This window comes from Silurus meridionalis, chromosome 26 (genome assembly GCF_014805685.1).
Source record: "Silurus meridionalis isolate SWU-2019-XX chromosome 26, ASM1480568v1, whole genome shotgun sequence".
In the NCBI taxonomy this organism is placed as follows: Eukaryota; Metazoa; Chordata; class Actinopteri; order Siluriformes; family Siluridae; genus Silurus; species Silurus meridionalis.
This window is the reverse complement of record NC_060909.1, coordinates 13,032,932-13,047,976: the sequence shown is the minus strand read 5'-3', so window position 1 is coordinate 13,047,976 and position 15,045 is coordinate 13,032,932. Positions and strand designations below refer to the sequence as shown.

The 15,045-nt window shown below is 36.2% G+C and overlaps 1 protein-coding gene and 1 pseudogene across 1 annotated transcript in view; both read left to right on the top strand.

The window, feature by feature from the left end:
• cdh11 (cadherin 11, type 2, OB-cadherin (osteoblast)) overlaps positions 1–6,916 on the top strand; it is a 79,090-nt gene extending 72,174 nt beyond the window's left edge. The window contains exons 10-12 of the mRNA XM_046840518.1: positions 556–673; positions 5,567–5,818; positions 6,124–6,916. Of these exons, the coding sequence (XP_046696474.1) occupies positions 556–673; positions 5,567–5,818; positions 6,124–6,623 (870 nt within the window). The 3' untranslated portion in view covers positions 6,624–6,916. The remainder of the gene's footprint in view (positions 1–555; positions 674–5,566; positions 5,819–6,123) is intronic.
• An 818-nt stretch (positions 6,917–7,734) lies between these two features.
• On the top strand, positions 7,735–10,200 carry LOC124379623 (annotated as a pseudogene).
• Positions 10,201–15,045: the final 4,845 nt, after the last annotated feature.

The following is a 15,045-nucleotide window of genomic DNA, read 5'->3' as shown; positions in this document are numbered from 1 at the left end:
AGAGAATCTTTGGAGGAGCTCAAACTCCGTGTTTCTCAGCGACAGGCCAGAAACCTGACTGATCTAGAGAAGATCTGTGTGGAGGTGGGCCAAAATCCCTCCTGCAGTGTGTGCAAACCTGGTGAAAAACTACAGGAAACGTTTGACCTCTGTAATTGCAAACAAAGGCTACTGTACCAAATAATAACATTGACTTTCTCAGGTGTTCAAATACTTATTTGCAGCTGTATCATACAAATAAATAGTTCAAAAATCATACATTGTGATTTCTGGATTTTTTTTTTTTTTTATGTCTCTCACAGTGGACATGCACCTCGATGACAATTTCAGACCCTCCATGATTTCTAAGTGGGAGAACTTGCAAAATAGCAGGGTGTTCAAATACTTATTTTCCTCACTGTATATATATATATATATATATATATATATATATATATATATATATATATATATATATATATATATATATATGTAGAACAATGCCAGAAGTCAAGGACAAACTGTATTAGAGCTTGGCTATATTTTTCGTGACATGCTGATTGCTTCCCTCTGCAGCCCATAAAGACAGTGAGTGCAGTGGATAAAGACGAAATGGCACACCGGCAGCATTTTCACTTCAGCCTCTCTCCCAAAGTGGCCAATAACCATAACTTCTCTCTGAAGGACAACAGAGGTAAAAAAATCACCATATCATGAACTGTACATTCATTTCACAGGAGTAAACTTGTACCTGGTCAAATGTATCTAAAATAGAAACAGCAGTTGTTCATTCACCACAAAGGTTATATCATCACTTTGTGAAAACAGGAAAACACTGCACTTTTTTTACGATGATTGTAACAACTTTACAATGGTCTGAAATGTATGGATTTTTATTTTATTTGATGAGAAGGTAATAAATAGTGGTGTTTTGTTTGCCACATTTTTTTTTAAGTTAAAACAATTTATTACTGTGAATTCAAAATATCAGTCAATGGAATAATTGAAATAAGAGAACATAAGTGTGTATGTATGCACATATATACAGGTGCATCTTAATAAATTAGAATGTCATAAAAAAGTTGATTTATTTTAGTATTTCAATACAAAAAGTGAAACTCATATATTATATAGATACATCACACACAGACTGATATATTTCAAGTGTTTATTTATTTTTATTTTGATGATTATGGCTTACAGCTAATGAAAACCACAAATTCAGTATATCAAAAAATTTGAATATTGTGAAAAAGTTAATAATATTGGAGACTAGTGGTGTCACACTCTAATTAGCTAACTAAAACCAAACACCTACAAATTTTTCCTGAGCCTTTAAATGGTGTCTCAGTCTGGTTCAGGCTCCACAATCATTGGGTAAGACTGCTAACTTGACAGTTGTCCAGAAGACGATCATTGACACCCTGCACATGGAGGGTAAGACACACAACATCATCGCTAAAGAAGCTGCTAATCACAGAGTGCTGTATCCAAGCACATTAATGGAAAGTTTAATGGAAAGAAATAATGTGGTAGAAAAAGGTGAAATGAAGCCCATTCAAGAATTTGGAGGAGATCCACAAAGAGTGGACTGCAGCTGGAGTCAGTGCTTCAAGAGCCTCCATACACAGACGTATCCATGGGCTACAACTGACCGATTCCTTGTGTCAAGCCACTCCTGAACCAGAGACAACATCAGAGGTGTCTTACCTGGGCAAAGGACAAAAAGGACTGGGCTGTTGCTCAGTGGATCAAAGTAGTCTTTTCAGATGAAAGGAAAGAAAATTTTGCATTTCATTTGGAAATCAAGGTCCCAGAGTCTGGAAGAAGAGAGAAGAGGCACAGAATCCAAGTTGTTTAAGGTCCAGTGTAAAGTTTGCACAGTCAGTGGTGGTTTGGGGAGTCATGTCATCTGCTGGTGTTGGTACACTGTGATTTATCAAGTCCAAGGTCAGCACAGCCGTCTACCAGGAAGTTTGAGTGCACTTCATGCTTCCCTTTGCTGACCAGCTTTATGGAGTTGCTGATTCAAATTTCCAACAGGACTTGGCACCTGCACACACTGCCAAAAGTACTAATACCTGGTTTAAGGACCATGGTATCAATGTGCATGATTGGCCAGCAAACTTACCTGACCTAAATACCATAGAGAATCTGTGGGGTATTGTAAGAAGGAGGATATGAGACACCAGACCCAACAATGTAGAAGTGCTAAAGGCCGCTATCAGAGCAACCTGGACTTCCATACCACTTCAGCAGCATCACAGACAGATCGCCTCCATGTCACTGCAGTAATTCATGTAAAGGAAGCCTTGCCTGAGTATTGAGTTCAGTACATGTTCATATTTTTAAATAGTCCAACATTTCTGTTAAAAATCTTTTTATTTTTATTTGTATTCACCTTAAAATATATAAGAAATATAAAATTTTCTGAGATTAAATTACTAAAATAAACTTTTTAATGATATTCTAATTTATTGAGATGCACCTGTACAGTATGTATATATATATATATATATATATATATATATATATATATATATATATATATATATATATATATATATATATATATATGAACCTCATGTAATATATATGGAGATTTGTAGGAAAACAAAAAAATGTCATGTAGTCATTTTCTGCAGCAGGAGAGGGTCTCTACACACTGCTGGCTTTTCTAAGTTTAGGAAAATATGTGTTTGATCCCTTCATTTACATGCAGAGTGTATACTCCCATGTTTTGGCATTAACAGCCAGAGGTTTTTGAGTAGGGATGCTGCATACAGACGCCCATGCTGTCTGTTTTCCCACAGAAGTGTTAAAACAGTTTAATTAACACATTTGTTATTGTTGATTTTTGCTCGAATTTTAGTTCAGTGTCTGAAGAACAAGATAATAAAACGTCATTTAGACTAATATTCAGTAAATCAATCATCTGATGTCATGATACGAATGTAAGCAAGAAGACAGAAGTTTCTCACCTACCCAGTCATGCTTCATTACATCATTCAAAAAATACAATTAAAATACAATTTTCTTAGCGAAGAAATTTGGGCAGTTATGAGCCTTTTTTGAACCAATGACTTTGGGCCTTCTATGCAAATAAATTATTGCAATATTAATTAGTAAGAATTAATACGTTTCAATTTGTTTTATTATATATTTCTGTTTCATTTCATAGTAATGTTAACGGCTCCTGAATGTTTTCTTCTGATCAGGAAAGAAACACGCTTCAGCTGATGTGTTATCTCTGCTTTCTAAGGGTCAGCACAGTCAACATAATAAACACCATATGGACACTGTGAAGAAAATAAAATTAAATAAAAACTACCTTTAGATATGCAATTTAATTGAGTTTTCACATATGGAGAAGCACATAAACCTATAAATTAATGAACAAAATGACAAATTACCAAACATACCATGTGTGCATTACAATCAGAGATTTGGGATACATTATACATTTTCCGGTTATATATTCATAACGATTAGAAACTTATTATTCCGTGATTTTCACAGCTAGCTAGATCATGCAACAGGTTTCAACTAATACTACACACCTGTATATTTAATATCCCTGTTGGTTCCCTATTCCAAATGTATTATTCAACTCAAATACAGTTGAAATACTGAAATATACAAAAAGAAAGTACACCTCTCTGTGATAGCTACAATAATTAATAATTTGATAAAATTAATTGAATAATTTGGTTTAATCAACACTGACATTTTTTAACACTAAATTAATAAGTATATAAAATGTAATATAGTTGATAGTATATATATATATATATATATATATATATATATATATATATATATATATATATATATATATATGTGTGTGTGTGTGTGTGTGTGTGTGTGTGTGTAGAAGAATGCCAGAAGTCAAGGACAAACTGTATTTTTTAGTTTTATTATTATTTATTTTTACCACAAAGTAATATAGTTGATAGTATGTATATATATATATATATATATATATATATATATATATATATATATATATATATATATATTTTTTTTTTTTTATTATTATTATTATTATTATTATTATTTTTTTTTTTTTACCACAAAGTTTTCTTGTATAAAATCGCTTTCTTCTAAATGGTCATGTTCCACATCATTAAGTTCCACTTTGAAGTATGTGATGAGCTCCATGAGAGGGGTTCATGGTCCTGAACATCACCACTGCAAGAGAAAAGCACGTGATCAATTCGGGTTAAATGAATCTTTTAAATTCTGAGATAAACCCTCTTTACAGACGACTCTGTAGGCATCTGTGGAGTCACAGAATTAAAGAGAGAAAGAGCGAGATATAACTCCTCTCTCTTCTCTGTCTGATCTGTTATAATGAGAGTGGAAACGAGAGCTTTTTCACACACCATATTTCAAACGCTGATGATGGGACTGCGATGGATTGGGTTGCTCTGACTGACCGTTGTTATCAGAGACTCTTTAAAAATATAATGGACACAGATCTGAAGTTCTATTCTTTTTATCTCCACTCATTTATTCTGGTGTCCATTGAGTAAATGTTGGTTTGGTCACATGACCATAAAAGTTTTTACTCACAACTGAAGAATATAAATCTATATATATGATGAAAGTTCATGATTAAATCAGAGTACATAAAACATGAATATCATTTCATTGAAAACTGTTTTATAATTTATTTTGATATAAATATTTTTACAGAGTTTTAAATACAATGATAACTCAGTAATAATCATGAAATGAGAAAATTTCTGTGTCTGAAATCTATCACTGTATCTGATTGTTGTCATATGGCCCAAGCTTCAAACAGCTTCTTATCACGCTCCTCAGGCAGGCGAGACCCTCAGGAGTCATTTGTTCCTGTTCTTAGTGACGAGTCTGTGCTTTACAGTGCCCATGGTAATCTTGCAAAGAGAATATTATATAGAAAGCTAATAGATAAGCGTAGATTGATAGAGTGGTTAGAGCGTGTCACGCCGTCTGAGCACTGAAGGCGTCTCATTAGAGCTCTGAAGACAACGACTCCACGGGGAGGGAAAATTACCGATCCGCAGGCCCCTAAATGAACTCGCTCCATCTTTCCTTCGTGTGTGTGACCTTGCGCTTTAGGAAAGCGTGTTGGCACTCATCCATCCGCTATTCTCCCGCTGGAATAAAACCAATATGGCCTTCTCCACCACCTCTCTGATTACACTTCCAACAGCAGATAAATGTTCCATTCACTAATTTCAGCTTTCTGTGCCATTGACCCACACAATCTCTTTAGTTTTTATATCAGCAGTCCTATAATGCTGATTATAAAACATAGATTTTAATAATCTTAACCTCAGTTATTAGCAATGTACACATGGTTTATGGAAATGGATCGTTTTTTTTTTATCTTTGGTGGTCATTCAGAGTTTCTGATGGGCGTAAAGTAGTAAAAGTGAACAAAAAGACTATAAGGCTGAATGGATAGTCAGTGTGTCAGTGTGATAGTCATAGACTTTATTCGAGGAATATAATGAAAATATTTATCATCACAATCTGGTTACTTCTATTCACTGTACTGATGTTTTTCCTGTTTCTTCTTTCTTGCTTAACTCTACAGACAGTACAGCTACAATTGTTTCAATCCGGAAAAGTTACAGTAGGTCGACCCAGGATGTTTACGCTCTGCCCATCGAAATCAGCGATAACGGAGTGCCTCCTCTCAGCAGCACCAACACGCTCCTGATCCGCGTGTGCAGCTGCGACAGCAAGTACAACATCCTGTCCTGTAACGTGGAACCGTTATTCCTGCCAGCGGGCCTCAGCACCGGCGCACTCATCGCCATCCTCGCCTGCATCGTCATCCTGCTGGGTAACACCCAACACATCACACTGCACTGTTCAGCTCTAATCATTAATCATTTCATCTAGAATGAAATAGTTGGTGTTTAACCACCGGGTTCAATGGAGACTTTGTTTAAATGCTAGTAGTATCACATTTTTATATATATTTATTAGCTGCCCTTCAGCAGTAAGAATAATCTATATATGATTTTATATGTTATATAATATATATGTTATATTATAAATGTGCTGACATTTATACATTTTTACAAACACAAAAATAAATGTCATAAAAAATCAAAATAGATTGACTAAACAGATGTTTCTCCATAGCGATCGTGGTGCTCTTCGTGGCGCTGCGACGTCAGAAGAAAGAACCTCTAATCGTGTTCGAAGAGGAGGACATCCGTGAGAACATCATCACCTATGATGATGAGGGCGGAGGTGAGGAGGACACGGAGGCTTTCGACATCGCCACACTGCAGAATCCCGACGGAATCAACGGCTTCCTGCCTCGCAAAGACATCAAACCCGAGCTGAGCTACAGCATCCGTGCCGGACTGAGACCCGGCGGCAACGGCGTCGATGTGGACGAGTTCATAAAGACGCGAGTGTGCGACGCAGACAACGACCCGACGGCACCTCCGTACGACTCCATCCAGGTGTATGGCTATGAAGGGCGGGGCTCCATCGCCGGATCTCTGAGCTCACTGGAATCGGTGACCACAGATTCGGACCTGGACTACGACTACCTCCAGAACTGGGGGCCACGTTTCAAAAAACTCGCTGACCTGTACGGCACCAAAGACTCGGCAACCGAAGACAACTCTTAACGACGGATCACGTTCGTCTTCTCAAAAAATAAAATAAAAATAAAAATTAATAAATAAATACACGCCCATCCAAAACACCTCCCCTCTCCCCCTTTTCCATCACTTCCACTAACGACGTGTGCTGTGTGACGTTTACTATAAGCAATTCCACGACTTTCATCTATTTAGGTCGTATTTTCGTTCCAGTATACGTCCAGTATACTTCCAGGAATCTTTTACGTAGGCGTGAACGGAACTAATGGAGCAGAGAAAAAGAGAAAAAAAATAAATAAAAGGAATTTAAAAAAATATATTAAAAAAAACTAAATAAACAAACGCCTCTGACACGGAACGTACAGAAAGTCAAAGCAGCGCCTGTGTGAGACACGACGTACTCAAAGTTGATTGCTGATACTGTGAACGAGCTCACGCAGGAGAGAGGAAAAAACAGTTGCCTTATTAACACAACACAGAGAAATTTCTGTGTCTGAAATCTATCACTGTATCTGATTGTTGTCATATGGCCCAAGCTTCAAACAGCTTCTTATCACGCTCCTCAGGCAGGCGAGACCCTCAGGAGTCATTTGTTCCTGTTCTTAGTGACGAGTCTGTGCTTTACAGTGCCCATGGTAATCTTGCAAAGAGAATATTATATAGAAAGCTAATAGATAGCGTAGATTGATAGAGTGGTTAGAGCGTGTCACGCCGTCTGAGCACTGAAGGCGTCTCATTAGAGCTCTGAAGACAACGACTCCACGGGGAGGGAAAATTACCGATCCGCAGGCCCCTAAATGAACTCGCTCCATCTTTCCTTCGTGTGTGTGACCTTGCGCTTTAGGAAAGCGTGTTGGCACTCATCCATCCGCTATTCTCCCGCTGGAATAAAACCAATATGGCCTTCTCCACCACCTCTCTGATTACACTTCCAACAGCAGATAAATGTTCCATTCACTAATTTCAGCTTTCTGTGCCATTGACCCACACAATCTCTTTAGTTTTTATATCAGCAGTCCTATAATGCTGATTATAAAACATAGATTTTAATAATCTTAACCTCAGTTATTAGCAATGTACACATGGTTTATGGAAATGGATCGTTTTTTTTATCTTTGGTGGTCATTCAGAGTTTCTGATGGGCGTAAAGTAGTAAAAGTGAACAAAAAGACTATAAGGCTGAATGGATAGTCAGTGTGTCAGTGTGATAGTCATAGACTTTATTCGAGGAATATAATGAAAATATTTATCATCACAATCTGGTTACTTCTATTCACTGTACTGATGTTTTTCCTGTTTCTTCTTTCTTGCTTAACTCTACAGACAGTACAGCTACAATTGTTTCAATCCGGAAAAGTTACAGTAGGTCGACCCAGGATGTTTACGCTCTGCCCATCGAAATCAGCGATAACGGAGTGCCTCCTCTCAGCAGCACCAACACGCTCCTGATCCGCGTGTGCAGCTGCGACAGCAAGTACAACATCCTGTCCTGTAACGTGGAACCGTTATTCCTGCCAGCGGGCCTCAGCACCGGCGCACTCATCGCCATCCTCGCCTGCATCGTCATCCTGCTGGGTAACACCCAACACATCACACTGCACTGTTCAGCTCTAATCATTAATCATTTCATCTAGAATGAAATAGTTGGTGTTTAACCACCGGGTTCAATGGAGACTTTGTTTAAATGCTAGTAGTATCACATTTTTATATATATTTATTAGCTGCCCTTCAGCAGTAAGAATAATCTATATATGATTTTATATGTTATATAATATATATGTTATATTATAAATGTGCTGACATTTATACATTTTTACAAACACAAAAATAAATGTCATAAAAAATCAAAATAGATTGACTAAACAGATGTTTCTCCATAGCGATCGTGGTGCTCTTCGTGGCGCTGCGACGTCAGAAGAAAGAACCTCTAATCGTGTTCGAAGAGGAGGACATCCGTGAGAACATCATCACCTATGATGATGAGGGCGGAGGTGAGGAGGACACGGAGGCTTTCGACATCGCCACACTGCAGAATCCCGACGGAATCAACGGCTTCCTGCCTCGCAAAGACATCAAACCCGAGCTGAGCTACAGCATCCGTGCCGGACTGAGACCCGGCGGCAACGGCGTCGATGTGGACGAGTTCATAAAGACGCGAGTGTGCGACGCAGACAACGACCGACGGCACCTCCGTGCGACTCCATCCAGGTGTATGGCTATGAAGGGCGGGGCTCCATCGCCGGATCTCTGAGCTCACTGGAATCGGTGACCACAGATTCGGACCTGGACTACGACTACCTCCAGAACTGGGGCCACGTTTCAAAAACTCGCTGACCTGTACGGCACCAAAGACTCGCAACCGAAGACAACTCTTAACGACGGATCACGTTCGTCTTCTCAAAAAATAAAATAAAAATAAAAATTAATAAATAAATACACGCCCATCCAAAACACCTCCCCCTCTCCCCCTTTTCCATCACTTCCACTAACGACGTGTGCTGTGTGACGTTTACTATAAGCAATTCCACGACTTTCATCTATTTAGGTCGTATTTTCGTTCCAGTATACGTCCAGTATACTTCCAGGAATCTTTTACGTAGGCGTGAACGGAACTAATGGAGCAGAGAAAAAGAGAAAAAAAATAAATAAAAGGAATTTAAAAAAAAATATATTAAAAAAAAAAACTAAATAAACAAACGCCTCTGACACGGGAACGTACAGAAAGTCAAAGCAGCGCCTGTGTGAGACACGACGTACTCAAAGTTGATTGCTGATACTGTGAACGAGCTCACGCAGGAGAGAGGAAAAAAAACAGTTGCCTTATTAACACAACACACAGAAATACGTCAGCGATTTGAGACGTGTCCCTCATCAACAGCGCCTCTAACAGGACATTGGAGGAATGACCCAAACCTGGTCTTATTTGTTTTATTTTGTATTATTTTGATTTCATCTGTATTATCTTACACAGAAATATGAACAACACATGAATAATAAAAATAATAAAGAAATGTCCCTGGTGAACAATTACACAATGAACGACACGTGAGCTCGGAAACCGCCTTAAATCATGGACACTCTCGCAGCGCAGTGCATTTCTTTTTTAAACCGAAAAATATATCCTAAATACAAACTAAACCCATATAACCTGTGTACAGTACAATTGTGCAAATAATGTCTCTTGAGGATCAAACTCACGCCTACTGGTTACATGTACGTCTTTTTATTACGATTATTATTATTATTATTTTATTATGATATAATTATTATGACTTATTATTTCAAGTGTCGCCATTTTTTTCTTTATTTGTTTGTTTTTCTTTTAAATGTTTTGGCGTATTTTATTCTCCCTTGTGAGAAAAATAGCAATCTGTCCTATCGCGGTGAAAGAACGGCTAATTTCTATGTCGATTTTATGGTAACTATTTGTACAATTTTAAAAGTTCTTATTTTAGTATACATACGAATATCAGTATTTCGACATGTAAGAAACTGTTACAGCATCACACTTATATTTTATGAACATTGTACTGTTGCTTTATTATGTGCTTCAATCTACGAAGCGGAAAACTTTGAAATAAATGCTCTTTTTATAAAATAAAAACCTTGTGTTTGTTAAACACATATACACACTCACGTATACACACACAAGTGTTTATTTGGGTTTATTTGGGCAAAAACCTTTATTATTGTGCCTAAAACAGCACTTTAGCACATGCATTTAGTTTTTGTGCTATTATTGTTACTTTTACGTTCAGCTAACCGTTTGCTATTGAAAACCTTCACAATTTTAGCATTTTTACTACAAAAAGGAAACAGAATATGAAATATGTGCTGCAGTTAATAAACACACTATATAGACAAAAGTGTGTGGACACCTGACTAAGGTTCGTATGTGCTTTTTGAACATCTTATTCCACATTTATTCCACATTTAGTTATAACTACCTCTTCTGGAAAGATGTTCTACTAGATTTTTGGAGTGTGGTTGTGGAGATTTGTGCTCATTCATCCACGAGGGTGTTAGTAAAGTAAGGTGCTGATGTAGGGTGAGGAGGCCTGGGGTGCAATCAGCGTTTCATCACAAAGGTGTTCAGTAAAGCTGAGGTCAGAGCTCTACAGCTGGTTGCTCAAGATCCTCCACTCCAACCCATGTAAAGCAGATCTTCTGGAGCTGGCTTTGTGCACAGAGGTTTGGATCTCCTAGTTTAAGTGAGGGAAAAAATGTATGCATCCAAAGACATCATATACAATTTTGTGCCTCTCAACTTTTTAACAGCTTGTGGAAGAAGCACATATGGCTGAAAATTTTGGAATTATGGAATTATGGCTGATTACTTTTGTCCATATAGTGTATTAATACAATTATAAAAAAGAAAAGTTGTACTTATACATTTTTTTAAGTTAACCTATATATCAAAATATGTATGTAAAGCTGTAGTTAATATTTCTATGTGTAGTTAATGTTCACTGGAATTATATATATATATTACTTTGTACTTTGGCACTTTTTCGTTCAATGATCAAGGAGTAATTTGTATAATTCTGAACATCTAACAGATATAATAATAATTACATGAATAAACAAGTGCATACCATATGTTGAAGATGCAGGCAGTAATCAAAAAAAACCTTTGCAATTAATAAAAAGATTTTTTTAAACAAAAATTAAAATCTAACAATTTCTGATAAAACTATATATATATATATATATATATATATATATATATATATATATATATATATATATATATATATATATATATATACAGTACAGACCAAAAGTTTGAACACACCTTCTCATTCAAAGAGTTTTCTTTATTTTCATGACTATGAAAATTGTAGAGTCACACTGAAGGCATCAAGGGTTATTTGACCAAGAAGGAGAGTGATGGGGTGCTGCGCCAGATGACCTGGCCTCCACAGTCACCAGACCTGAACCCAATCGAGATGGTTTAGGGGTGAGCTGGACCGCAGAGTGAAGGCAAAAGGGCCAATAAGTGCCAAGCATCTCTCGGGGAACTCCTTCAAGACTGTTGGAAGACCATTTCAGGTGACTACTTCTTAAAGCTCATCAAGAGAATGCCAAGAGTGTGCAAAGCAGTAATCAAAGCAAAAGGTGGCTACTTTGAAGAACCTACAATATGACATTTTTCAGTTGTTTCACACTTTTTTGCTATGTATATAATTCCATATATAATTCCACGTGTGTTAATTCATAGTTAATTCATAATTCAGTTTTGATGCCTTCAGTGTGAATCTACAATTTTCATAGTCATGAAAATAAAGAAAACTCTTTGAATGAGAAGGTGTGTCCAAACTTATGGTCTGTACTGTATATATATATATATATATATATATATATATATATATATATATATATATATATATATATATATATATATATATATATATATAGTGAATATTTTTTTTAAATAATGTATATATATTGTAAATAATTAAAGTAATTAAAAACATTAATATGTATAAATAATTACATATAAAGAATGAAAGTATATGTTTCAAAAATATATAAATTGAATGTTAATTTATTTTTTAATACTTATACATGCCTCATCTGTATATGTATCTTTATTATAAACAATAGTATGTTAATTTACCCAGAATAATTTACTATAAATACTACACTGTAAAACTGGGGAAAAAATACATTATATTATATTTTATTATATAACATTATAATATGATATAATATAATATTATATCATATTATATCATATCATATTATAATATATTATATTATATAATATATTATATATTATATTATATTTTATTATATAACATCATATTATATTATATTTTATTAAATGCTGTTTATCAGTGGCATATAGTCAAAAAACAGGGTAATTATTCTTTTGTTTTTGTTCCACAGTGTGTATCCTGTGTTAGTGACAGAACAAAAACAAAGGCAAAGCTGGAGGTTAGAGAGTATGTGCAGTGTTTGAGAAGAATAACCCCTACACCCACCCACCCACACACACACACACACATACACACTGGTGTTTTTGAGTGGCTATGCAGCAGTGGGTCTGTCCTTTGTCCATCACCGGGGAGTTCCACATCGACTCTCTCGGAGGGACGCTGCATGTTGAAAGGTCAGTGTGCACTTTGTTAAGAAAAAAAAAAAAAAACAACAGCCGAGACGGAGAGAATTGAACCCGGCCGCTGATTTCCCGCTGGACATCAGGCGGTAAACAGACGAGTGTCACCACAGGCTCTGCTCTATTACTTCCTGCTCTTGCACAACTCCATCTGTGTGCTAAGTGAAGGCCATGAAGTGGCCTCTGATGAGGATCTAGCATAGCCGTTAGCACCTCTCCAGCTTCCTGTGCTGTTTACTTCTTATTAATGTTCTGACTCAAGGTCATTACTGCAGAAGCTATGGTGACTCAGGAGCACTGTAGTGTACAGTTTAAACTCCCCTCAGCTCTACTTCTTGGTCCAGGACAACAAAATACATCATCAACAGTAACAAATAACAAAGTGTAACTGAAGTGTAAATTATAAACAAATGTTTCAATTACATAAAACGCGAAAAACCAAAAGATCTTGATTCTATCTATGAAAGCAATCAAATGTGATGATTTGTGTTTAATTCTATAAAACACATCAAATGCTTAAATTAAAAAAGTAAAAAAAAAAAAATAGTCATCAATAGTTCAGCTGATCACTGATTACATTTTCTTCCAAACATTTATTCAGACTGTAAAACTGTGGTGTTGCACCAACATAAGCCTTTCATTATAATATACTTCTTTAAACCTAAATATTACACTATATGGACACATTTTATGGAAACGAGCATTTTGAATATCCATTCCACATTTACTCCCCATTTTCTATTACAATAACCTCAACTTTTCTAAGATGTTCTGCTAGATTTTCAAATGTATTTGTGGAAAATGTATTTGTGGAAAGTTGTGTAACAAGGGTGTTAGTAAAGTCAGGTACTGATGTAGAGTAAGGAGGCCTGAGGTGCAGTCAGTGTCCCCAATAATCCCAAAGGTGTTCAGTAGGGTTGAGGTCAGAGCTAAAAAAAAAGCCACTCAAGATTTTCCACTCCAACCCATGTAAATCATATCTTCATGAAGCTAATTTTGGGCACTGGAGCATTGCCATTCTGGAACAGCTTGTATTCGGTCATGCACAGGCAGCTGATACTAGTTTACACTGAAGAAAGCTTTGCTATCTGATACAATTCAGAAGTGAACGTCCTGACACTCTTCCGGATCATCTTTTTTTCTCAAACCGATCATGTGATTATCCTGCTCTCTGAAATCCCTCGAGTCCTTTTTGCAGACCCGGTTCTCTCTCTCCATCACTCTCGGCCCCAGCGACTCTTTTGACCTCAACGTTGTGAAGGACGGAGAAGAGAAAAAGCGGGCAGCAGGTCTGTCTCTTATCTCAGGGATCCATAAGAAAGTGTCAGATTCTTCCCTAGGAATGGTGAATCGATCATTCCTGCTAAATACTGGTGCTGCAGACATTAAAGTGTGGGCTTGAGGATGCTCCTGACTCTGAATGGGGGGATAGAGATACAAACCGAATGAAAAATTAAACATCCAGCTCTCACTCCCTGAGGCTCGACCAGAACAATACACAAATGACACTTTCAACAACTTCAACTCCTTAATAAAAGCGTTTATTAAAATCTTGTGGCGTGTTTAAAGAGGCAATGCAGGTGGAAATTAACCCACAATGAAAACTATAAGAAGATTCATAACTGCGATAACTTGCTACATAATTTTATCTGATTAAAATTTCATTAATGAGATGGTCTCATGACCAGTTTTACAATTATTTTTAAAGATTCATAATATTATTAATAAACTGTGTTCATATTTTTATATAGTAATACTTTTTATCATTATTATTTTCATTATTATTATTATTATTATTATTATTATTATTATTATTATTATTATTATTAAAGTCAAGGTTCTCTACCCTAAACAGTAAAATGTAATTATTTATTATAAATATACAATACTCCATTTAGTACATATTACTTTAAGAAATTAAATATGTTCAAGAATATATGATTTCTGATCAATAATACACTGGACAAATAGACAAAAGTATTGTGACACTTCACTTTTTTTAGCCATATATGGTTTCTCCCCCAAACTGTTATCACAAATTGTATAGGATGTTTTGGGATGCATTAGTTATTCACCTAGGAGACCAAAACCTGTTCCAGCATGACAATACCCATTTTTTACAAAGCAAGGTCCTTGAAGATATGTTTTACATGGTTCAGAGTGAAAGATCCTAAGTGACCTGCTACAGAGATCTAACCTTGAACCTACTGAACATTTTTTGTATGAACTGGAAAATGAACTGCACCCAGAGCCTTCCCACTCTACATCTAGTAGAATGTAGGATAATTAACTCCAGCAACTGGGGACTAAATGTGGAATGTGATGTTT